At 47.1% G+C, this 22,945-nt stretch overlaps 1 protein-coding gene across 1 annotated transcript; it reads right to left on the reverse strand.

The window, feature by feature from the left end:
- Window positions 1–1,601: 1,601 nt before the first annotated feature.
- Window positions 1,602–22,583, reverse strand: Batf (basic leucine zipper ATF-like transcription factor). Its single transcript, XM_028771894.1, has 3 exons — window positions 22,271–22,583; window positions 19,852–19,956; window positions 1,602–2,108 (listed from the first exon to the last, which is right to left on the reverse strand). Exons 1-3 carry the CDS (start codon window positions 22,331–22,333, stop codon window positions 1,899–1,901), a joined length of 378 nt encoding a protein of 125 aa, XP_028627727.1. The 5' UTR covers window positions 22,334–22,583; the 3' UTR covers window positions 1,602–1,898.
- Between the last annotated feature and the right edge of the window lie 362 nt (window positions 22,584–22,945).

The following is a 22,945-nucleotide window of genomic DNA, read 5'->3' on the forward strand; positions in this document are numbered from 1 at the left end:
GTCATGTGCCTTGTGTGGGGTTTCTAGGGGGAAATCACCATGCTACAGCAGGGGTGGGGAGAGACATCTCTGACTGGAAGGAAGCCTGCCTATGAAAGGCCACGTTGTGGTCAGCTGCAAAGAAAACTGGACCCAGAGTTTGGTGTCTTAAGATGATGACAGAGAGATGACACATGGGACACCTGAAGTGAGTGGTTTCATGCTGGGGCCACTGGGTGGGAAAGAGAGGGCCAGGACCTCCAAACCCCAGTCCTGTAGTGAACTGAAGAGAAGGCCGCTCTCCATCACATATCCCAGACATATGGAGCCTCTGCTCTGGAAGGTGGGAGCCCCAGTTTGTCATTTTGTTGGGAGACCAAAGATTAGGATTCCAGAGATGACACTGAAGGAAAAAGGAATGCTCTGTGGAGGAGTCCTGAGCAGTTTCCACAGACTCTGAGTGAGACTCAGTTTAGCCCTACTCTAGGGCATGGAGAGGCAATGGCGTCAAAGATGAGAGCCCATTCTGTTCCCACTGCCGTGATTGCTATGAGATCCTCGCATAGACAAGTCACAAGGAAGTCACAGGCAGGAGGCAGATTTGTCAGGCCTCTGAGAAGTTTAATGTTCACATCAGTTCAACACTGCCCTCATCTCAGAGGGTAAGAGAAACTGAACAGGAACCATCAAAATGAGGCCTCAGGGAGCCACAGCCACTGACCAACAGGTCAGGACTTTTTAACAAGCACGGGGCTACGTCCTCTTTCCCCTTCATGAAAGCATGGCAGTAGAAGGTGGCTTCTGCTGATCTGCTATTCTGAGGGACTATGGGCTGGGCCTACAACAGAAGCCTGGGCCTACAACAGAAGCCTGGCCCTGTGCAATCTACCTCATTGGTGCCCAGCCAGTCAGCAGAGGCGGATAGGCTCCAAAGCAGCCTTGGAGGAGACAGCTGTTCTTGCTCCTGTGTAGTGCTATGGGTAAAGATATAACATGAAGACTAACAGACTTGTGTCCTGGGGACTTCTGAGAAACAGGCAGCCATCAAAGGGAAATGAAGAACCCTGGCTCCAACCAGATGTCCAAACTGAACACAGCCCCGAGCTACTCAACCTTGGGACACTCAGTGCACAGGTGGCAGCCACCCTATTTTCTAAGGGTATCTTTGGCAGGGTGTGGCAAAGGGCTACCTATGGCCTTGAATGTGAGGCGCTGCCTTCGTGTTACTCATATTCCTGGAATGGAACTTGGCCCATGGCATCCTTGAGACTGGACCGCAGGGACAAACGGAAGACACTGACCTGTCTCTTGCATAGCCTTTTCTCTAACTGCAGAGTAAACCGGCTCCACCATTTAGAGAAAGCTTGGGGCAAGAGGCATGGTTGGGAAGGTCATACTGAGCAGGTCTGCGGAGGACTGGGAGGGAGATGTCTAGAGCTTGAAGATGATTTGAAGATACCAGCTTCTCAAACAGGGAACAAGTCACGGGGCAGACATATAAGTGGAATTCTTAGAGCCTGGAAGAGCTCCCTGAAGCCAAGAAGGAAAACCAGGTGCCACATCAAGAGAAAGTGGGTCGCAGGATGCTGATGGGGGAAGTGAGGGGAGCTGCTCTGCAGGGCTGGTTTCTTAGAAAATATTTATTTAGAAAACTATCCACCCCCTGCCCTCCTCCCTCTGTGCTGTGCGTCTCGGGCATCATCCAGACACTCCGGGGTTGTTTCATCAGTTTCTGGGTCCAGTACATTGACTATACTTTCCAGGGAGGCCTTAAGTCCCTCTGACCACTACAGTTCTTGTGTTCAGTACTTGTCCAGGCCTCTGCCACTGGGCCTCTGGATAGAGGTTATGAGGGCAGCCAGGCCTCAGTTTGCATGCCCCTCCTAAGGACCATGGGAGTTCTCTTCTTGTCCAGAAGCTCAGGGCTGGAAGCGTGGCGAGCTGATATGAGGCTGGTGGAAGGCATGGGCGCTGTATACCACCTCAGGGGGTGAGGGGGTGCCACTGGCCAGCACGGAGCACAGGGGCTCGTGGCTGCTCAGCACTGACGTGAAGTACTTCAGCTCCTCTGTCAGCTGTTTGATCTCTTTGCGCAGAGCTGCGTTCTGTTTCTCAAGGTCCTCGCTCTCCTGTAAAGAGACAGATCTGCATGATGACTAGTGTCAGGGGACATGGGAAGGCTGGTGGGGCAGGAAGGTGGTATGGGGGGGAGGGAGGAGCTAAAGTTTTCCATCAGCACAGCCATGAATAGAGCAACTTAGAATTCCTGTGCACATGAGGATGTATGCACACATACACAGATTTGTATGGGGGTGCCTATCAAGTGGGTAAATATCAAGTCGACCCGTGTGCAACTGCTGATTGTTGTCTATCTGACTAATAGGAGTAGTAACTTCACATAATCTGTCTCTTGCCAATCACTATAAGAAAACACCGGAGGCTGGGTAGTTTATTTAGATCAGCGGTCTGAAAGTCCAAGGACACGGCAGCTGAGGGGTGCATGGTGGGAAAATGGATGGGCAAGTGGGGAGCTCAGAAAAGGCGTTTGTGTGTAAGAGAGAGGCGGGGCTTGAGTTTCTTTAACAGTCCACTTACAATACCCAGACCTATCCCTCAAAAGTGAGAGAGCCGAGCTGGGTGTGGTGGCACAGATCTGTCATCCCAGCAGGAGGCAGGAGGATTGGGAGTTTGAGGTCAGCTCAGGCTAGAATGGAAATACAGTGAGATCCTTGCCACCCTGTCCCTACATGGATGAGGATAAAGTGCTGGGAGATATGCCTAGTGTACGTGTACATGAAGCGATGGAGCCCTAGGGTCCATCTCCAACCCTGAAAAGGAAGAAAGGGGGGGGGGAGAAAAACAAGAGAAACTGAGAAAGACATTAATTAGCACCTCTTAGTGACATAATCCCCCTTGCCAGCACCACCTCCTCTCAGCACTGTTGCTTCACTAGGGACCAAACACACATACAAGTTTGGTGGGGACAAACCTCAGAAAACCTTGCCTCTGTGTGTGCGTACGTGTGTGTGTGTGTGTGTGTGTGTGTGTGTGTGTGTGTGTGTGTACGCACTCATGCAAACATGCCTGTGTGTATGCCTCTGGGTTGTGTACAGCAAGCATATGCCAAGAGAAACTGGCAATCGAGCCAGCCCCAGAGAGAGCAGAAAGCAGCCTGTGAAACATTTTCTGCCTCTTATTCTCCAGCACACACCGAGTGCCTTGTGTCTGCCCCTCACGCCCTGCCTGCTTTGCTTCGGCTAGGATGTTTACAGCCTTTCTGAGTAATGAAGAGCTATGGTGAACTTGGCATTCTAGTCCGCTCTCTCCTGCCCACAAGTGTGGGCTTTGCAACCCTGTTCCAAGGCATCTGTAAACCTTGGACAATACCCAGAAGACACTACGTGCTTCCATATACATGTAAGTCTCTGATGAAGTTTATCAACATAGGAAGAGATTATCAATAAATAATCACAGAATGGAACCTTTATGACAATATGCTATAATCAGAGTTATTTAGAATGTATGAATTGTTTATTTCTGGAACTTTCCATGCAGTATCCTCAGACCACAGTTGACAGTGGATAACTAAAACCATAGAGAGTGAAACCTCAAACAAGGAGGAGTCCTGTACTCTGTGTCAGTGTAGAGACAACAGCGTCTGATCCAGAAACATCTTTTAGAGCTGTAGGGACTGCATCCTTTATCAGTCACCAGTGCTCTGGTACATAGTAGTTGCTGAGAAACAATAGCTTTTCCAGACAATGGGGTTCCCAGACCCCAATAAACAGAACCTTGCTAAGTCTTGGGGCCTCCCCAACTCCCCTGAGAGACAATGGGTGCTGGAGAGAGGCAAAGGATTCTCCAGCTCAGAGGCTTCCAGACAGCTCTTCTACAGAGCTGGGATTTGAGGAGAAATTTGGACTCTGGAATCTGGGCTTCTTTTCCACGTGTGTTTGTGTGCACACATGTATAGTGCAGGTGCACACGTGTGGCACACACATGGAGGGCAGAACATCTCCCACAGGCACCTTCCACATTCTGTTTGAGAGAGGGTGTCTCTTTGACCTGGAGCCACTGAACCACAGGCTTCCAGGGATCTGCCTCCAGTCTCACCACTGCCCAGATTCCAGGCAAACACTCCCTCACCCCGGTTTTTATGTGGGTGCTAGAGAACAGAACTCAGGTCCTTCATTAACACTTGACCAACTAAACCAAACCTCAGTTCTGGAAGTCTGAGCTTTTAACAGGTGTCTTAGGTTGTTTTAACAACCAGACAAGTTTGAAAACCCTAGTTAAATATGATACAAATGATTAAAGCCCGCTTTAATTATTTAAGCATGTATTACATGCCGGTTTAAGCGCCAAATGAACTTAAATGTTTGTTGACTGACTGGCTGATAACATCAATTGTTGGGATGAGAATGTTGACTCAAAAGTATAGCGGTTAGCAGATGTACGATAACTTGACATTTAAAATTTGCCCTAAATGATCCTGCAGGAGTGAGCTGCAGGCTAATGAGAGATAGATTTATCAGTTATACTGTCGATCACCTAAACCCAGTACAGCTGGGGTTTCCTTTTTAAGTTGTGGAGGAGCATAGGACCCCGACACTGCTCATCGAGCCGGCTTCCATTTCTTTTGAAGGTCAGATATGAGAGAGTGCTCAGCCTCAGCGACATTCTGAATGCTTTCTTAGTTAACGGAGGTCCCTAGTGTGGTGCAAAGGAAACCCCCATCTCTAGAGTGGGGTGAAGGGAAGCCGAAAGCTGGATGGTCAATCCCGGGCTGCTGCTCCTGCAGGCTGTGGCCAGCTGGGCATTTCACCGGTTTTTTGTTTTCTGGCACATCCCAGAGGGAGATCAACCCGTTACCAGGAAGGCGGCACCCCTTTACTGAAAGATGGGCGAAATGAACCTGGTGGGGCGGTATGCTAAGACGGGAACTGGGGCCCGGAGTCCTGGCCCTTTCCTCGCCCCCTCTGAGAGTTTCCACTGGTTACAGCATTTACTGTAAGTTCCGTGCTCCGAAGAGCCTGGGCAAACCCCAAGGCAGCAAGGAGGGACGGACTGGGTGGGCGGGCTCCGATCTTCTCCCCGCCTAGAGGCAGGCCCAGTTTTCTGGAAGTGACTGCAGGGCAAGTCGCTAGCAGGCTCTGAGGAGCTCCCGCTTCTCCTGTCACCTCCTGGCTCCACAGATGCCAAAGCCCACGCTGAGGCAGACCTGACTAACCACTGCCTGCTGCTTCTAACCATGAGGCAAAGTTTGCCTTTACCTCTTAAAGCCAGACTTGCTGCTTGCAAGAGAAATGTCTGTAAGCTCGGGCGGGCCCCCCCCGCGGGGACTTGCAGACACTGGCCACTCCCTAGAAAAAGAATGACTTGCAGGAGGAAGTGGCTGCTCTGGGCCCCATCCCTCTATGCTGCAGAGGGCAGCAGGGCCCCTGGAGAGGACTCATAAAGCTAAAAGGACAGTTGGGGGCAGCTGCTTATCCACAAAGACAATGACTATACCGCCCCCCTCAACTTCCCCAGTGTGGGAAGGGACAGAACTCAGTGAGGGAGAGGAATGAGGAGGTGTGTTAAGGATATTTCCTTCTACTAGACGGTGTGGAGATCAAGCGAGCCTGCCTCCCTCCGGGCTCCACCGTAGCCTGCTCTCTTTACCTTTCAAAAGGTGGTTAGGCCCATCCGTATGTCAGGCCATCTCACAATGTCTGCTGCAGTCAGTATGGCCATCCTACCAAGGAAGCCAACTGAGACCTGGAGCAAAACCATACATACTGCCTAGGTTCCTAAAATGCCCACAGGCTTGGTGGCAGCAGCTCTGAAAAGGTGCTGCGGTGCCCTTCACACGTGTCTTCTCTGAAGCACAAAAGCTTCAAATGCTGGATCCAAAGACCCACAGCCAGGAAGATCTTCTGGGCTCCCGTTGGATTCCTCCTTCTGCCTCTCCTGTATTGAGAGCCTGACTACAGGAGTAAGATGGAGACCCCCCCAGGAGCAAGGAGAGTTCTCAGCCTCCCCCCCCCCCCAAGAGACAAAACATCACATAATACCACTAGCTGAGCTGGCCACGCCCCTGAAGCCACAGATTTGCCCACTTCTATCTGCTGCCCTGGAAGAGCCCTCCATTGAGAAGTCAGGGCCCGGCTCCATGACCATGATCATTGGTGGTCTTGGCTGGGTGGCCCCAGGAGGATTCACTTTTCCCCTTGAATACCAGTTGCTTCCCCTGAAGACAAGATGACTAGTCCAAAACGGTTCTCAACCTTAGTCTGTCATTCCTGATGCTGGGTTCTCCAGGGAACACTAGCAATGTTAGTGAGGTGACAGGTTCTAACTGACTAGATTTGGGTTAAGCCTGCCATTCGGCTGTTACAGGCTACACAGGGCTTCTGTTGGACAGCTAATGCCAAGGGCTACAGGAATGGGAATGTCTCCAGTTTCCCCTTGAATTTTCCAATATTTCAGATCCCAAATTGGCTACCTAAATGTATTAGTAGACTAGAATCTGTAATCCCCCAGCCTTCTGATATTTTTGTGCATGTGCCCATGTGTGTGTCTGGCACCACCACAATTTAAACAGATATATATATATTTTTTTAATTTAATTTTTGAGAGTCTTATTATGGAGCCTAGCTGGACTAAAGGTGACTGTGTAGACCAGGCTGGTCCTCAGTTCACAGAGTTCAGCCTGCCTCTGTCTCCTGAGTGCTGGGATGAAAGGAGTGTGTCCCATGACCCATCCTTTTACGTATTTTATAGCCATCATCCTATTTGATCTTTGTAACACCACTGCATAACACCTCCCTTTTACAAAAGAGGGAAAGCTGAGGCACAGAGAAGTTAAGCAGCATGTTCATGTCAGAAGGTCACACAGCTTTTAGGCTGCAGCACAAATACCTGCCCTTTGCCTTCTGCCTTGGGAGAACTATGAGCTTGGAGTATCTCCAGCTCAGTTCACAGGCCAGTGTTACAACCTCCCAGTTTCCCTATCTCATGCTAATCCAAACACTACTGTTCCCAGCTCCCCCTCCCTCACCTGTAGGGTCACCTGATGCCACTTCTATCAAGAGCTGGGGGTGGCTAAGGAGGAGGCTTCAGGCGTGGGAACATTCTGGGAAAACCCCTGTTGGAGGGGCTGAAGAGGGGGTCATTCAGAGCGCCAGAGTGAGGGGAATCCCCAGGCTGGTCCCTCAGCCCCAGGCAGCTGAGCTGGAGAGAGATTGGGAGCAGCTGGCACCTCCTGGCTGGGGTCCAGCCTGAGCTCAGCAAGGGGGAGCTCAGCAGGAGGAGCCCAGCAGAGACTCCCCGGGCCATATATCCCTGCTTGGCTCAGCTCCTGGCCAGCTCTTGAGGAGTGCTTTGACCTTCCTGCATCTTCTTTAAAAAAAAAAATATTGTATTTTATGTGCATGTCTGTTGTGGTAAATCTCCAACCCAAATAGACCAGTCAAAGAAAACACAACTCAGTAAGTATGAATATAAGCTGCACGCCTAGATTGGGCAGATTCACCACTTCACACTCTGTTCCCCAGCTATGAGACCCTTATAACTTGTGGGTTTTCCAGACCCTGCGTTTGTCCTTCCATCTCCTGTTCCTCTGTGTCTTCCTTCTCCATTGTCCTCTCTCTGTTGCTTATTTTGACCAATAAAATCCTGAACCTTTAGTTCTAGTGTTTCCTCTAGGCTATGTTGCCAAGTCTTCACCTTATCTCTCTGTTCCTCAGACTCACTTATAAACTTCAGGAATTTCTGTTCTAGCATCTCTTCCAGCTTCTGTCTCCAACCTTCATTCTCCTCTTTCTGTTGCTTATTTTGACCAACAAAATCCTGAACCTTTAGTTTTAGTGTTACTTGTAATCTCTTTTCTAAAGCAAGGCAGTTGTGTTCTAGGATCTCCTGTTCCTTCCTGCAGTTTTCACAGGGCACTGATCAAGCCCAGCTGCAGGCTGAGTGCTGCTCCCGACTCTGGCCATAGCTCTCTGTTTGGGGATTGGGAGAGGAAGCCTCTCTGCCGTTCTTTGTAGGTCCCTCAGATTTACTCAGCTTTTTATGGGGGTTTTACCTAAGGTTAGTTGAGTTCTAAGCATCAATTTGTTTAGTAAATCTCCAACCCAAATAGACCGATCAAAGAAAACACAACTCAATAATTATGACTATAAACTGCACGCCCAGATTGGACAGATTCACCACATGTCTGTATACATGTATGTCGGTACACCATCTATGTGTTTGGTGTCTGTGGAGGTCAGAAGAAGGTGTCGGATTCCCTGGAACTGGAGTTACAGATGGTTACGAACCACTGTGTGGGTGCCGGGCACGAACCTGGGTCCTTCTGAAAGAGCAGCCTGTGCTCTTAACCTCTGAGCTGTGGCTCCAGCCCCACCTTCCTGCATTTTCTAATAGCCATTTCCAGAGGTTGAAATAACCTCTTGTTTTTTTCCTGTCCAAGGAACATACTATCGTTGGCATGGTGAGCTTCCAATACACATGGCATTTGGAGCTGGTGCCACCACGTGCCAGACATCAAGTGCCCGCAGCAAGTGGAGCCCACAGTTCTTGACAAAGGTTTTCAACTGTGAGGTGGGCTGCTCCCCAGGACAGGGAGGACCAGACCTCCGTCTGCCACCGTTGCCTTTCATGCAGGGGAGGTGTCACCATTCTTTGGGTTCTGGAGCTGCCTTCATTCAGCTCCTGGCCATCAGTAGCTGGTCAGACACACCAGTCATGCTCTCACAGTCCTGTCTATAGTCACAGGGTTGGAAGGATGTCACCTGGGCCTCATTTTTCCATGGGCCTACTGGAGGTTGGCTCACTCAGCATCACCCCCCACACCCCCACTGCTTTCAGCTTGAGAGACGCAAATATCCAGCTTTCTTGCACCTGGGGCTAAGTGCGTGCATGTGTGTGTATGTGTGTGTGCATGCATGTGACATATGTGACATAATTAGGACTGGTAATAGGTAGGTAGAGGCACAGGGACAGGGCTTCTCTTTTCTCTTACATGGTAGAGAGGCTGAGCAAGGACAAATCCATCCTCCTTCAACACAGTGAGGCCTGGAGGGTCAGCTGCCATATTGCAGCCTTGAGAAGAAAGCCGATGACGGCGACAGAGGACTTTGTTTCTCCTGTCTCTAACCTGCTCTTTCCATGTCTGAGCTTCTTGGTATGTGAGGGAAAAAAAAAAAAAGCAAGGCTTGCTGCTGCCTCCCCTCGATGGCCTATTTATTACTTGTAGCTGACGGGACTCCTGATGGATGGCTTGCTACCACAGGAAGCCCAATATGGAAAAACAAACAGCAGAGACTTGAAGTGTCTGTCAGCCACAAGGTGCTGGGGCAGAGGACTTGGAGGTAGACATATGTAACTATATGGATTCATTCCACACCAGTGGTTCTCAGCCTTCCAAATGCTATAACCCATTAATACAGTTCCTCATGCTGTGGTGACCCCCAACCATGAAATTATTTTCACTGCTACTTCATGACTGTAATTTTGCCACTGTTATAAATCGTAATGTAAACATCTGATATGCAGGATATCCAATATCCCGTGGGATATTGTCACAACCCAAAGGTCGAGAGCCACTGCCCACACATTGTGCTGCATGTCCCTGTCATCAGCCTGTGGCTCCTCATCCATTTCTGATGCCTCAGGTTGCTTTTGGCCCAGAGTCTCTGCCATTTGGTCACTTTCCCCAGGCCACCCCAGCTTCTGCTTTGATTCACACCTCATCTCCGATGTCAGGGGCTTGGGAAGGTCTCTCTGCATCCCTGCCCTATCCCTGTCCTGAGGTCACTTTCAGCTTTGCAGTATTTCATTCTTTTGACAAAGTACTTTTCAAGCTGTGTGATTAACAAGCACACATGCAGACTCTACACTGTCTAGACTCCACCCTCTGTCCCTTAGAAGCCCCAATTTCACTGTTCCATATGGGGCATAGGCATCAGGATTTTAAAAATACTTCCCTGGTGAGTCCAGTGCTTAGCCAAATTGAGAATCATATTCACTACAGATTCTTTTTTTTTTTTTTTCAAGACAGGGTTTCTCCGTGTAGCCCTGGCTGTCCTGGAACTCATTCTATAGACCAGGCTGGCCTCGAACTCAGAAATCCACCTGTCTCTGCCTCCTAAGTGCTGGGATTAAAGGCGTGTGCCACCGCTGCCCAGCTTTCACTACAGATTCTTAAAGAGTATAATAGCATAACTAATTATTAAGTTTATTTCATGTTTTATTGCATTAAATATATTTTTCTTTTTTTCTTTGTTTCTTTCTTCGTTTTGCTTTTCAAGACAGGTTTTCTCTGTATAGCCTTGGCTGTCTTGGAACTTACTCTGCAGACCAGGCTAGCCTCTGTCTCCTGAGTGCTGAGATTAAAGGTATGCATTGCCACCCAGCTATGTTAAATATATCTTTTCATAGGCAGCATAAAACAAAGAGTCTTAGGAGTTGAATGAAATTTTCTGTAAAAAATTTTCTAGAATACTTTGAAATTTCGACATGATAGATTATTGGTGAAAACAGAGCTCAGAAAACAGCTCTTAAGGTGTTAAACTTATTATTATTATGTGTGTGGGTGAGGGCAGACACGAATGAGCTGTGGCAGGCCTTTGGAGATCAAAGGTCACGTCAGCAGGCTGTGCTACAAGCGCAATTACGGAGTGAGCCCTGCTCAGGTTCCAGCACACCTGGTTCTTGGGATGGAAAGGCAAGAGGTGGGTTTCTGTGTGAGTCTCATCAGTTAAAACTAGATCTCACTAGGTCCCTTTGGATGGGTGAGTTCCCCAGGACAGAGAAGTAAGCTGCCGTTGTCTTACATGCATTGGTCCTCAGTGATGGGATAGAGACAGCAAGTTACTTGATTGGCAGCTTGGAATGTGACAAATGCCCGTGAAAGAGTCTCCTGAGTAGACCTGTGACATCTGTAATTCAGAGCAGTTACTGGAGAATCTAAGAGGTTCCTTTTTCAAAAGGCCCAGCCATATAGAGAATAGCACTGCCTTGACTTTGAATGTAATTTCCCTCCTTTGTACGTGACTTTCCCCAATCAGACCAACCCAAAGAAGCTCAAGCGTTGATTTTAGAGTTCTCATGAACCCACAGACAGAAGGGCATAGTTCTTTCTCACAAGTGACAAGACACCAGGTTGATTTGTATGTCAAGGCTGGCTTTTGCATGGGCTGAGCAGACAAACCAATGTCCTAGTTGGAGTTCTGCTTTTCTCCCTAGTAGAGATGAAAATTCTTACATTTTCCCTCTAATTCAAACTCATACAGCTTCCCATTTTGTGATAAGAATTTAGGTTCACTGTTCAAAGGCCCTTGGCTCAGGAGGCTTAGGCCTCATGTTGCTTAGGAGGTCTAGGCCGGGTGGGGAGGGGTGGGAGTGGCTTGGGAGGGATCATAGGGTGGAAGATGTAACCTAATATGATTGTTCTGATTAATGGCATGCTGTCAAACTGCCTTGTTCATATTTATACCACAGACAAGTGCTTTTATCAGCCTTGGCCTGAGAGAAGCATCTGTCTGCTATGGTCAACAGTTAATGGAGGGAAAGCTCTCATCTGTATGTGACGTGGCCAATAAACTCACCGCAGCTGACATTACTTGACAGGATCAGTGAACAGTCCAATGGGCAGTGTTAACTGGACTCAGTGGATTAAAACACTCACACAACATACATACACACCAGACATACACACATACACACATACCAGACACACATAACACATACACACGCCACACATACTGCACACATACATACACATAAACACATACCACATACATCCACACACCACACACACGACACACACACATACACACATATACATATATAACACACACCACAACACATACACACACACAACACACATCACACAACAGAGAACATGGATCATGGAGGAAGGGAATGTGTGGGTGAGAGTGGAGGCAGAGAGTGATGAATATGTACTGCCTATATACATGAAACTGTCTAAGAACTAATAAAAGCTGGTCTATTAAGAAAAAGTCTAAGTCGAGAGCAACCCCCAGCCTGGATCACAAAGATCTTTGTTTGCTCCAACTTGCCAGCCTTGATCCTTTCACTACATACCTGTTTTATCCTTGTCACTCTGGCTCTGGCTTCATTTTCCTTTTCTGATGTCTCACGTTGTGAGTTTGGCCTCAAGCCTCTGCCATTTGCCCCCTTTCCCCAGGTCTTCCTAGCCTCCTCTCTGATTTGCACTTGATCCTCAGTGTTGGGGTCTTGGAAAAGCCCCTCCCCATCACTCTCCTAACCCTGTCCTCAATTCACCTTCCGAATCCTATTGCATTTTTTCTCTCAAAGCGTTTTTTCATGATGTGTGGCTAGTGAGATCCTGTATTTGGTTTCCAGACCTATAGTTGAATGTAAAGGCCATGAAACCAAGGGCTTAGGCTTGCATGCTGCCCACAAATGCAGGAGGCTGGCAAACGCTTGCAGAGCAGATGGATCATTTGTGCTGGTGGGAGCTCCCAGCTAATAAATGAATGTGGGGCACCTTCATGTGTCACTTGAGCCCTTCCAGTTGCTGGGAGTGGCCTTTTGGTCCTAAGAAAGTTGGCTCTCTTCTTGGCTTTGAACTTTTTCACTTCCTTTGCACCTGTGAGTGACCCAGGTCACTGTCCTTGGTTCTTCCAAGTTTCCTGGGGATGACTCAAGGTCACTTGGTCCTGGTATGATATTTACTAGGTCCCTTTTTCATTCCCTAAAGAGCTCTAGCTTAGAGGATAAATTATAATCTCCTACCAAAACCTCAGTTTCCTTCAGAATTCTCAACTTAGGCCATCACTCTCTCACACACACACACACACATACACACTATGTATATATGTATATATACACAAATATATATGTATATATATATATGTATATATTATAACTATATTAAAGATCTTAATTAACCTGAGATAGGCTCTCACTATGAATCCTGGATGGTCTCGAACTCGCTATATAGACCAGGCTAGCCTTGAAATCAGAACCATCTGCCTCTGCCTCCTAGGTGCTGGGATTAAAGGCATGCATCACCATGCCTTGGCCTTCAAGAGCTTTTAAGATGTAAAAGACCCGTGATTCTAGTTCCTAACATGTTTGCATTTCTACTTACTAGCTCCCTGCCCTTTAAAACAACGTGTGTATGTCTTTCTGTAGAAGTCAATCCTAGTGCAAAGACAGTTTCTTTTTTTGCCTTTTTAATAACTTTGTGATGGCTGCACTGTCACAAATACTGTATTTCACGGCCACTTCATCAAGTACACGATCAGCAATTTACTTGAAATGGTTGCCTGGCATGGGACATTCTGATGGCTGTCAAAACGTCCCTGTTATAAATAGTACTAGAAATGACACCTTGAGCCACGCGCACTGGGCTCTGGCTTTGTTCTCTTCTCTGGGATGAATTTCTCAGAGATTAGTGGGGCAAAGGGCATCATCAGCCCCCAGTTTTAAGGAGGAATTGTTACGAGGGCCGTATAAGACAGCATAACCTACAGTGAGTGCCTGGCCCAAGATGACTACAGCTCCTGAGATGTAACATTGCTGGACCTTATGCCAACCAGAGCAGTCACAGAGGTGCACTGGGTGTCAGGCTTTCTAACCCAAGCAATCATGTCAACTAGTTTTGTGAAGATTTCTTAATGGCATCTTACTGGTGCAAATTGTCAATTTCTAAGAAAGCAAAAACAAAAACAAAACAAACAAACAAAGAAACAAACAAAAACCTAACTGGAGGAGACCGGACTGGTCTAGTGGCATCTACTGGGTAGAGTTTTACATTTGCAGCACACAAGACAACTATATAGTAACTAGAAGACCTGAGGGTATAGGCCTGTGATCCCAAGCTGCTTTGGAAGCTGAGGCAGCAGTATTGAAAGTTCAATGTCTGCCTGGGCTATACAGTGAGTTCAAGGCCAGCCTTGGTGGCTTTGTGATACCTTGTTTCAAAATTTTAAATGTAGAGGGGGAAAAGAGGGGTTATAGTTCAGTGGAAGAGTATTTGCCTAGCATACATAAGGTCTCAGGTTTGTCCTTTAATACCAAGGAAAAAGAAAAAGTATTAGACTCAAACTGTCAATCACCCTGAGGTTGAGAAACCCTGTCTCAATGTGTATTGTTTTCGTCATCAGAATAGAAAAGTAGGTTATTTTCATTTAGGTAGGAAAAATGTGTGCAAGCTTTCTGTGTAGTTTCTGCCCACTTAGTGATGGGTGTCATGATTTTTGTTGTTGTTAAAAGATGTTTTTCTTTCTTAGTATACATATTAAATTATCATGCATTTAATTTAATGGCAATATATTTTTCAAAAATATCATCAGCCTTTTGGGATCCTGCTTTTACATCTTCTAAATAAAGAGGCATTTAAACTCTAGACCTAGGCTAGTGAGATGGCTCAATGGTGAAAAGCACTGGCTGCTCTTACAGAGGACCGGAGTTCAAATCCCAGCACCCACATAGCAACTCACAATGATCTGTAACCCCAGTTCCAGAAGATCTGCCACCCTTGTAACAAGCATGCAGGCAGAACACATAATCCACATAAAAATAAACATAAACTTAAACTCTAGGCTTTATCTATCTTAATTCCTTTTATGGTCTCTTGCTGTTGGTGAATGTTTTAGAAGTAATGAGAGTCTTGTTTGTAAGCATCCTGACCATTAGTCTACTTTTTGCTAACCCTTTGCAAAATGATAGGAACAGCAAGCAAAACAAAAACAAACAAAACCCCAAACAAAACAAAAACTAAGAATGTCACAAAACAGATGCTGGCTGGCAGGGAGGCAAGAACTTGGGATCCTTTTGTGTCCCCCAAGAAAGACACTGATTTCCTCATTGGTAACATGACATATTGGCCTAGAATCTTTTGAGTTTCTGTTTTTAATGCTTTGATTCTATGAACAAGATAGCGTGGCCACAATTATTGGCATTTCCTCTGCAAGCCATTATACAGCCCCATGGTGAGACTGTAGAATGACAAGCAGAGGGGAACCTTTATCCTGTGGTCCAGTCCACTGCTGTGGGAAGCAGGAGCCACACGGAGGTGCCACCGAGGAAGGCCTCTTGATGACACCTGTTGAATGGGGTAGCTGTCAGTTGGTGACCTGGCATCAACAATCCAGTTTAGTCAGGCATTCTTCAAGACTGGGGGCCTCCCGACCTAACAGACCAGCCCATCGTCCCTGGATAAGCAGCTGGAGGTGGTAAATTGCCTTACCATGCTCTTCCCCAACTAAAATAGCTGATTTGTAAAGACTCTGAAACTATTTCTGATTGCTTAAACAGCACATATACATCATAAAAAAAACTGCAAAGAGTACCAGGAGGAAGGCAAGCTACCCAAACCTGGGCACTCAGAAGCAACCACCATTGGTATTTTGGAGACTATGTTTCCACTCCCAACATGCAGGCTTTACACTAGCAGATGGTGCTTTGCACACTCCTCGGGGCTTGTTCAACTCGATCCAGCCTCGTAGACATCTATGTGAGTCAATACACATAGACCTCCACCGTCACTTCCAGCGCCAGCCTCAAATTCTATTGTATAAATGGATCACAGTCTGTTCAACCATCTTCCTAGTTCTATGGCATCCGTAAAGTGTTTATTGTTCAGATATCCATGTTTCCAGCATCCTCATCTATCAACTCTGCCTTACACAGAAGTACTGTGTCTGAAGGTTATTCTTGTGTACAGTATTAATGGAACAATCTTCTAACAACTAGTGTATAAATATTATATATATACACATATATCACATATTTGTATAGAGAAAGAGCTATGTATGCCCACACACATACAGCCTGAGAGAGAGGAAGAGAGAGAGAGAGAGACAGAGACAGAGACAGAGACAGAGAGACACACACAGACAGCAGTAGATAGACCTTTACTTTCTTGACCAAGCCTAAAAATGAGCAGAGAAAAATAAGAATTTCAGAGGGCATTGCTTAAATAGAAACAAAACAAAACCTCAACAAGAGATTCGAGGAAGATACATATAGTATACTTATGTTTACAAAAGAGGGCTCTGAAGTTCAAGCTATCTAATCTTCAGCAGATTTATTAATGCAAAGATTTTTTTTTTATAGATCAAGTGCAACCCCACTGGTAGGACACTTAACACACAGAACTTGATCATGGCCAGGAGTTCAATGACCATCTTTTTAAAAAAAAAAAAATCAGAGTGATAGAGATACCAAAGAGGCATCTGATTCACTGGCTTTATGTTAAACGTTTAAAAGGTGAAACTAGCCAGAACGTTCCTTCATGTTTTATTATTTTACAGATCTGTGAGTTCATTATGTTAATAAACCTCAGCCGTGGTCTCCCAGAGACAAAGAACTAGAGAAATGTTGGAGGACCCTCCCAGCCTCCTCTCCCAGGCCACCTCAGCAGGCCAAGAGCAATAGCCCTGGAAACTACCATCGTTGGGAATTTCTCAGTCACTTAATTTTCTTCCAGCTCTCCTCATTTTGTACAGCATCTGTCAGTCTACGTGATTTTACACATCACAGACATCTCTTGCCCTGAACTGTGGTGAGAGTTCAGGAGCCCACGGAAGCCATCTCCTGCCTCATCTCCACGGAAAGGAGCACCATGTACTCTTGTTTCCAGATCTGGCATGGGCGTTCAAGCTACCCTGCCTCAGTTCACCCTGGAGACCAGACGTCACTCCCCAACAGCACACTCTGGGGACTCTGATGTCCAACCCCCACCTCCTCTGCTTGGAGACTTCTCCAGAGCAACGCTTTAAACTGATCTCCATTCTCTTTTTTCCCCATGACCCAGGATGTTGACTCAAAGTCCCCCTATGCTAGAAGACACCAGAGAACCCCCACTCTCAACAGGATGGCTGGCCAAGTGAAAATGACTTGACATTCCTTAGTGTTTCATCTAGTACCATGGAGCTTAGAGTCACTCAAATCTTAGCTACTCCTCCTAACTGACATTAAAAAAAAAAGATTAAAAATGCTAATGACACCCCTCCTGTCTTTCAACTTCAGTGTGACTTTTTGGAAACAACATCAGTAAGTTCCAGTGATCCATTTGAAACTTGCTTGTACAGTTAAGCTTGGACAGATTAAAAAGTGTGGCTTGGAGCAAACTAGATACTATACTTGCACTTTTCTTACCTAAGAGTTTGGAAAGGTGGGACTGGTAAGAGGGCTCAGTGGGTGAAGATGCTTGCTGCCAAGTCTTATGACTTCAGTTCGATCCTCAGAACCGACACAGTGGAGGGAGAGAACTGACTCATCCATACATGTGTGCATTTCCCCCCATAATAAACAAAAAAACCAAAAAACAAATAAACAAACAAACAATAAATAACTGCAATTTAGAAAACTTTGAAGAGGGACTGGACAGATGGCTCAGTGATTAAGGGCATCTACTGCTCTTGCAAAGGACTTAAGTTCAGTTTCTAGCACCTATGACTATAGGATCAGTACCCCTTCTGTCTTCTATGGGCACCTGCACTCATGCACACATACCCCACCTCCCATAACTTAAAACACTGTTTTAGAAAAGGAAACGATAGTTTTTCCACATTCAATTGCAACTCATTGAACAGTCCCATAACAGCACACTCAGAATGGACCGACAGCGTTCATTCAACCCCCATTCTCTTAATGAACATTTAACTCCTTTCCAGACATTCAGCAGTAGAACACCTGCCTAGCCACGTACAAGTCCCTGGGTTCAATCCCCAGTACCGCTAAACAAAAAACCAAGAGAAACAAACCGCAGCAATGACTCCCACTCAGTGCAGAGAGCTGCAGCATCCGTGGTGTGGACGGATTCTAGGTGGCACACTGCCAGGAGACAGGGAAGGTGCACCTGCCACCTGAGTGGGCCTGGTCAAGCTGCCATCTTAGGGGATTATAGCAACTTGCAGGGAATGTGATGCTCGCTCTTCCTCTGCTTTGGCATTTCCTGGGTGAGCTCCATCTTTCACCTTGGTCAGCCTGGCGAGGAAGTCTCACACCCTAATTGGCATTTTCCTGAGGAGGCCTGCAGAGACCTTACATGCTTAGGTACATCCCTTTCTAGCACATTATAGTCATTGTTCTTTGAGGTCGATCCTTTTCCTCGTCATAGAGTTTCTACATTTGCAGTAAACGTTCCTTTTTGGCTCACAAGCTTTCTAGATAACTTCCTCCTGGCTTTCCATTTGCCTTTGATTTTCATATAATATTTTGAGCTATGTAGACTTTAAAAAAGATCATCCTTTTTTCAAGACAGGGGGTCTCACTATGTAGAAAAGACTGGTCTTGAGCTCAGAGATCCACCTGCCTCTATCTCTCAAGTGCTTGTGGTGCCACGCCCAACCAAATTTTTTATTTTTTGATAAGTGTGTGTATAGAAATCATATTTGTATATCAATTTTCTTTTCTATCTTATTTGAAAAAGATTTCATGCTAAGATACATTTGCAAATCTCATATTTTCCCCCAAGATTTCTTTAGTTTCTTTTAAAAATATTTAAACTGTCTGTGTGTTGCATAAGGAATGAGGGACCCAGCCTTTTGTCTCTTCAAGTGACTCTCCAGGTGTCCCAATTCTATTTATTGGATAATCCAACCTCTCTGACTAGGCTGACATGTCATCCTGATTATTTTATGTTTATGTCGGTGTCTTGGAAATCATCACATCTCATAATTATAAAGAGAATCACAAGTACATTTTGTGCAGAGTTAGTCAATGCTGAGGGACATTGTAACATGGTTGTCGCAGGAGGCTCCTCTCCGCCTCTGTCATTTAAAAAGCAATAAGCGTGCCATGCTTGGTGACAAGACAGATATTCAACACGCTTCATGGTAAGTATCTCATACTGTCACATAAGAAGTTCGGCAACACAGACCAGGGGCCTGAATTTACAGGGAGGCAGCTAGAGACAGGGACGTACTTCTCCTGTGTCAGGAGGGAGGTGGCACTCTGGCATTCAAAGTGACTGAGTGTGCACTGGGGGACCTTCTGCTGGGAGTGAGTGGTGCAGGGGATTCTCAGGTATCAGATGTGTCAGCTTTACAGTTGTTAAGTCTCTCAGCAGTGAGATGATGTGGAGAAATACACACATGTAATATGTACATATATACATACTGGGAAATTCATGTACATTTATGTATACATACGTATGCATGCATATGTACATATATATGCCTGCTCAATCTCAGGTTTCATGCCTCTTATACTATAACTCCGATTGCACTGAATCCTTTGACTATTTACTGTACGCAAGGCACCGTATTGAGCTTTTCACTTGTGGTGACTGTCCCACATAAGTGCTTTGAAATGTTGTCCTTAGCAGCCCCTAGAGAGACCATTAACAATGGATATCTCAACACAGAACTTTCTGGATGCTCAGGGGAAAAATAAGGGCAGCATCATTGACCTCCTTCTCCCAGAGGTCTGTGGGTGACAGACCACTGCCTTCCAGAGGGATGAGATGTGCGGCCCTGAAAAGCTGGGTTCCCCAATGCACTTAATATCTAACTTCCTATCAATGTTCTGCTCACAGTGGCTCAGGACGGACAGCACCCTCTCTGCTGTCCCTTTCTACACAAGTGGTTCCACCTCTCATGAACCCTTGAGGCTGCCAGCATCTCACACATCCACCCTTGCACTCTCCTGGGCTAGAAAGGTGCAGCCTCCAGCGATGTTCTTTGCTACTGAATGTTTTCATATATGCACATGGGAGAGGGGAGCCTTCCCTCCCACATGACCCCCGCAGCCCCCCCCCCCACATACTCTCCCCATGCACCTAGCTCCAACATAGCAGAATCATCGAAGCTGGGTCCCACAGCCCCACTGGGGTGGGGAGCTGAGCCTAAGGGCAGGAGCGTGGTAAGAAGTGTGGGTACTCACCAGGTGAAGGGTGTCGGCTTTCTGTGTCTGTCTCTGTCTGCTCTTCTGGGCAGCGATGCGGTTCTTCTCTCTCCTCTGAACTTTCCTCACATCGTCCGATGAGTCCTAGGAAGCACAGGTAGCAACTGGTGGGTCTCCTCTCTTCTAGTCAAACAGGCCATTGTGGCATTGGTTTCCTCCTCCCTCCCTCCCTTCCTTCCTCCCTTCCTTCCTCCCTTCCTTCCTCCCTTCCTTCCTTCCATCCATCCATCCATCCTGGTCCTCAGTTCTTTCTGTACCATTCATCCCCTTATTTACAAAAGGTTTGTACCCAAAGACACTTTCTTCAACGTTCCCTGCTACGCGTCCTTGGATCTTCTGTGGCCTTCTTTTGATCAAAAGCTATTAGAAGGTGAAGAGAAATTGAGGCCCCAGAAGGGCTGCTTTGGGAAATACCAGTTAAGATGAGGGTCTGCCCCATCACTTCTGCTCTCTCCAGAACTCTGTGTGTGTGTGTGTGGGAGGGGTGTGAGTGTGTGTACATGTGTGTATACATATGTGTGCATGTGTATATGTGCACATGTGTGTGCACGCTAGAACCTTCTCGGTGTCCCTTTTGCTGTTTTCTTTGAGAACTTTGCTGAGCATCTACCATGTAGCAACTTCCGTACAAGCGCTTTCAGAAACACTATGATAGATTTCCCCAGCTCTCTGAGCAGGTACAGTCTTGTCTATTTTACACAGTAGGAAGCTAAGGTTCTCCACTCTGGTCCCTAAGCTCATGACCATCCAGGGGTATGACATCTTCTGGTGCTGATTCTAAATCCTTTCTGAGAATTCCCTCTTGACTACCAGTTTCATTGTGCTACACCCTTAGGCAGGGGGACCACCCCAGATCACTCTTTCTTTTATTCGTTCCTTCATTGTGCAGCCATCTTGAGACCTCCCTAGTCCTGAACATGATGCCTCCTACAAATGAGGTACCAAAAAAATATTAATTTATGAAATGAAGTGCAGGGTGCCTGTTTTAGTGAGCCACCGATAGGTGCCTCGCAGGACGAGGTGCTCTTTGGGTGTTCTCTAAGTATATCCTATAGAAGATCAGGGAAGAGAAGCCCTTCTGCAATCCCTACCCTGTCACCTATCTCCACTGGCCTGAGAGGCAAAGATCCTTGGGTCAGGTTCTGAGTCCCTTCCCTCTTTACTCAAACTTTCCAGGTCTTTTTAACAGGCAGGCATTGGGTTAGAGACAGCAAGCATGTACTCTTCCTATAATGCACCAAGGGATGAGGTTACCATGGAAGCTGTGAGTAATTTCCTTCTTAAGAAGACTAGGGTACCATCTTCCAGGCCGTCTGAGTTGCTCTGATACCATTGTGATCGAGGGACTATCTCCCTCTTGAGGTCTTCACCAGTATGGCTTTTGGTGAGGGGCTTGTGACAGATGTGAAAGCAGGTGGTCAGGTAGTTTGTGTCTACTTCATTTGTAGCGTTTGCAGCCCCCTGGATGTGTGCGAGGCAAGCACTCTACCTTTGAGCTACAGCCCCTCCCAACATGTGTGCTCAGAAAAGAATGTAGTTTTAAGGATGAGCCGTAAAAAAGTTTAATCAGTGGGTCTATGCTGGATGAGGAGGAGAAATTTCTAGGGCAAGGGTTATCAAGAATATGGAGAGAGACCCAGAAACTACGAGGTAAGAAGGGCATCCCAATTGAGGCATCTCTCAGACTGAGACATCTTGGGTTGGTATCAATCAAGGGTCTAAGAGTCTCAGAATCTTTTCCTCCATCCCTGGTTTTTTCAGGGATATTGGCTACTAGTGAAGGTCTCCGACACGCCTCCTGGACCGTGGCCTTTTTTCTTTTATCTGGAAGCCACAGGGAAAACAGATACAGGTTGTGGCTTTAGCCTCCCTCCTCTCTGGCTGTTCTAGTTACAGAGAAAGTCCGCAGGCAGATCTACCCACCCTTCTCCTGCTGTCTACCTTGCCTTGGTTTATCATGTTTCTCTTCCCTGACCTCCGTTCTGTCTTGCCCCTTGGCTCTTCCTGGAAAGCTACAGCTCTAGGATTTGGGTGGAGCTCGCGGCAGTGATCTACTGGAACATTCCTCTGCTTATGGTTGACCATACTTCTAAGCTCTGTGATATTCACCCTGCCCCCAGCTTCCTAGAAAGTTTCACAGTGGGAACCTAAGAGGCAGAGATGAGGGGTACCGCTTGGAGAGGGAGGCTTTTGCGGGATGCAAAGGCTTCACCACTTGATCCTCTGTATAGCAAACACCACAGGACCAGAGTCTGCTAGAGAGCTCCTGCCACGAGTTACTTCCTCCCCCCCCCCCCCCGCCAGAGCTCCCTGGCCAGGACAGGGGAGCCTGCCCCTCTTTTACCACCCCAGGAAAATCAGAAGGCAGGGCATGGGGGAGCGGGGGCGCGGGGGTTACCTGCTTGCCAGGGGGAGGAGAGCGGCTGAAGCTGGAGTCACTGCTGTCCGAGCTGTGCGGCATGGTTGTAATCTTCCGGGCTCTCCCACACCGTCCCAGATGCCTCTGGGCGATCTTCTCACTAGCTGGCTCCCCTTCTTGACTGCTAGGGGGCCACCAGGACACCACCTTCCACAGGTGCCTCCCCTGTTTGCCCAACAGCTACCTCCGATAGACCCCTGCGTCCTACTCTCTCTGGGGTGCAGAGGGACTGCTCCCCACAGGGACATCTCGCTTGCCTTGGGGCTTGCGCACAGGCCCTCTCTTGTGGTTTCTGGTAATTCAAGCTGGAAGTCACATGGGCGGAAACGTCAACAAGTTAGAAGGTAGTTAGAGAGAAAATACACATCTGGGAAAAGACCACAGAATTAGGTGAAAGAAAAAAAAATACACAAACCCCCAGTATCTTCCGGCAGTTTGAAAGGCAGAGCGAGTGCTCTTCAATTGATGAAGATAAAGGAGAAAAACAGCCAGGCAGGGAAAATCCCCAGCCAGAATTAGCAAGTTCTCTGCTGTCAACATGGCAGAGAGCAGCAGGAAAAAGCCTCTAGGTCACAGGCCTTGAATTTTAAACCTAAATACAGCAACAAGCCTGGGAACCCTTTCTGAGTTTAACCCGAAAGCAGCTGCCCACAC

Source organism: Grammomys surdaster, unplaced genomic scaffold, assembly GCF_004785775.1.
Source record: "Grammomys surdaster isolate TR1022 unplaced genomic scaffold, NIH_TR_1.0 210, whole genome shotgun sequence".
Lineage (NCBI taxonomy): Eukaryota > Metazoa > Chordata > Mammalia > Rodentia > Muridae > Grammomys > Grammomys surdaster.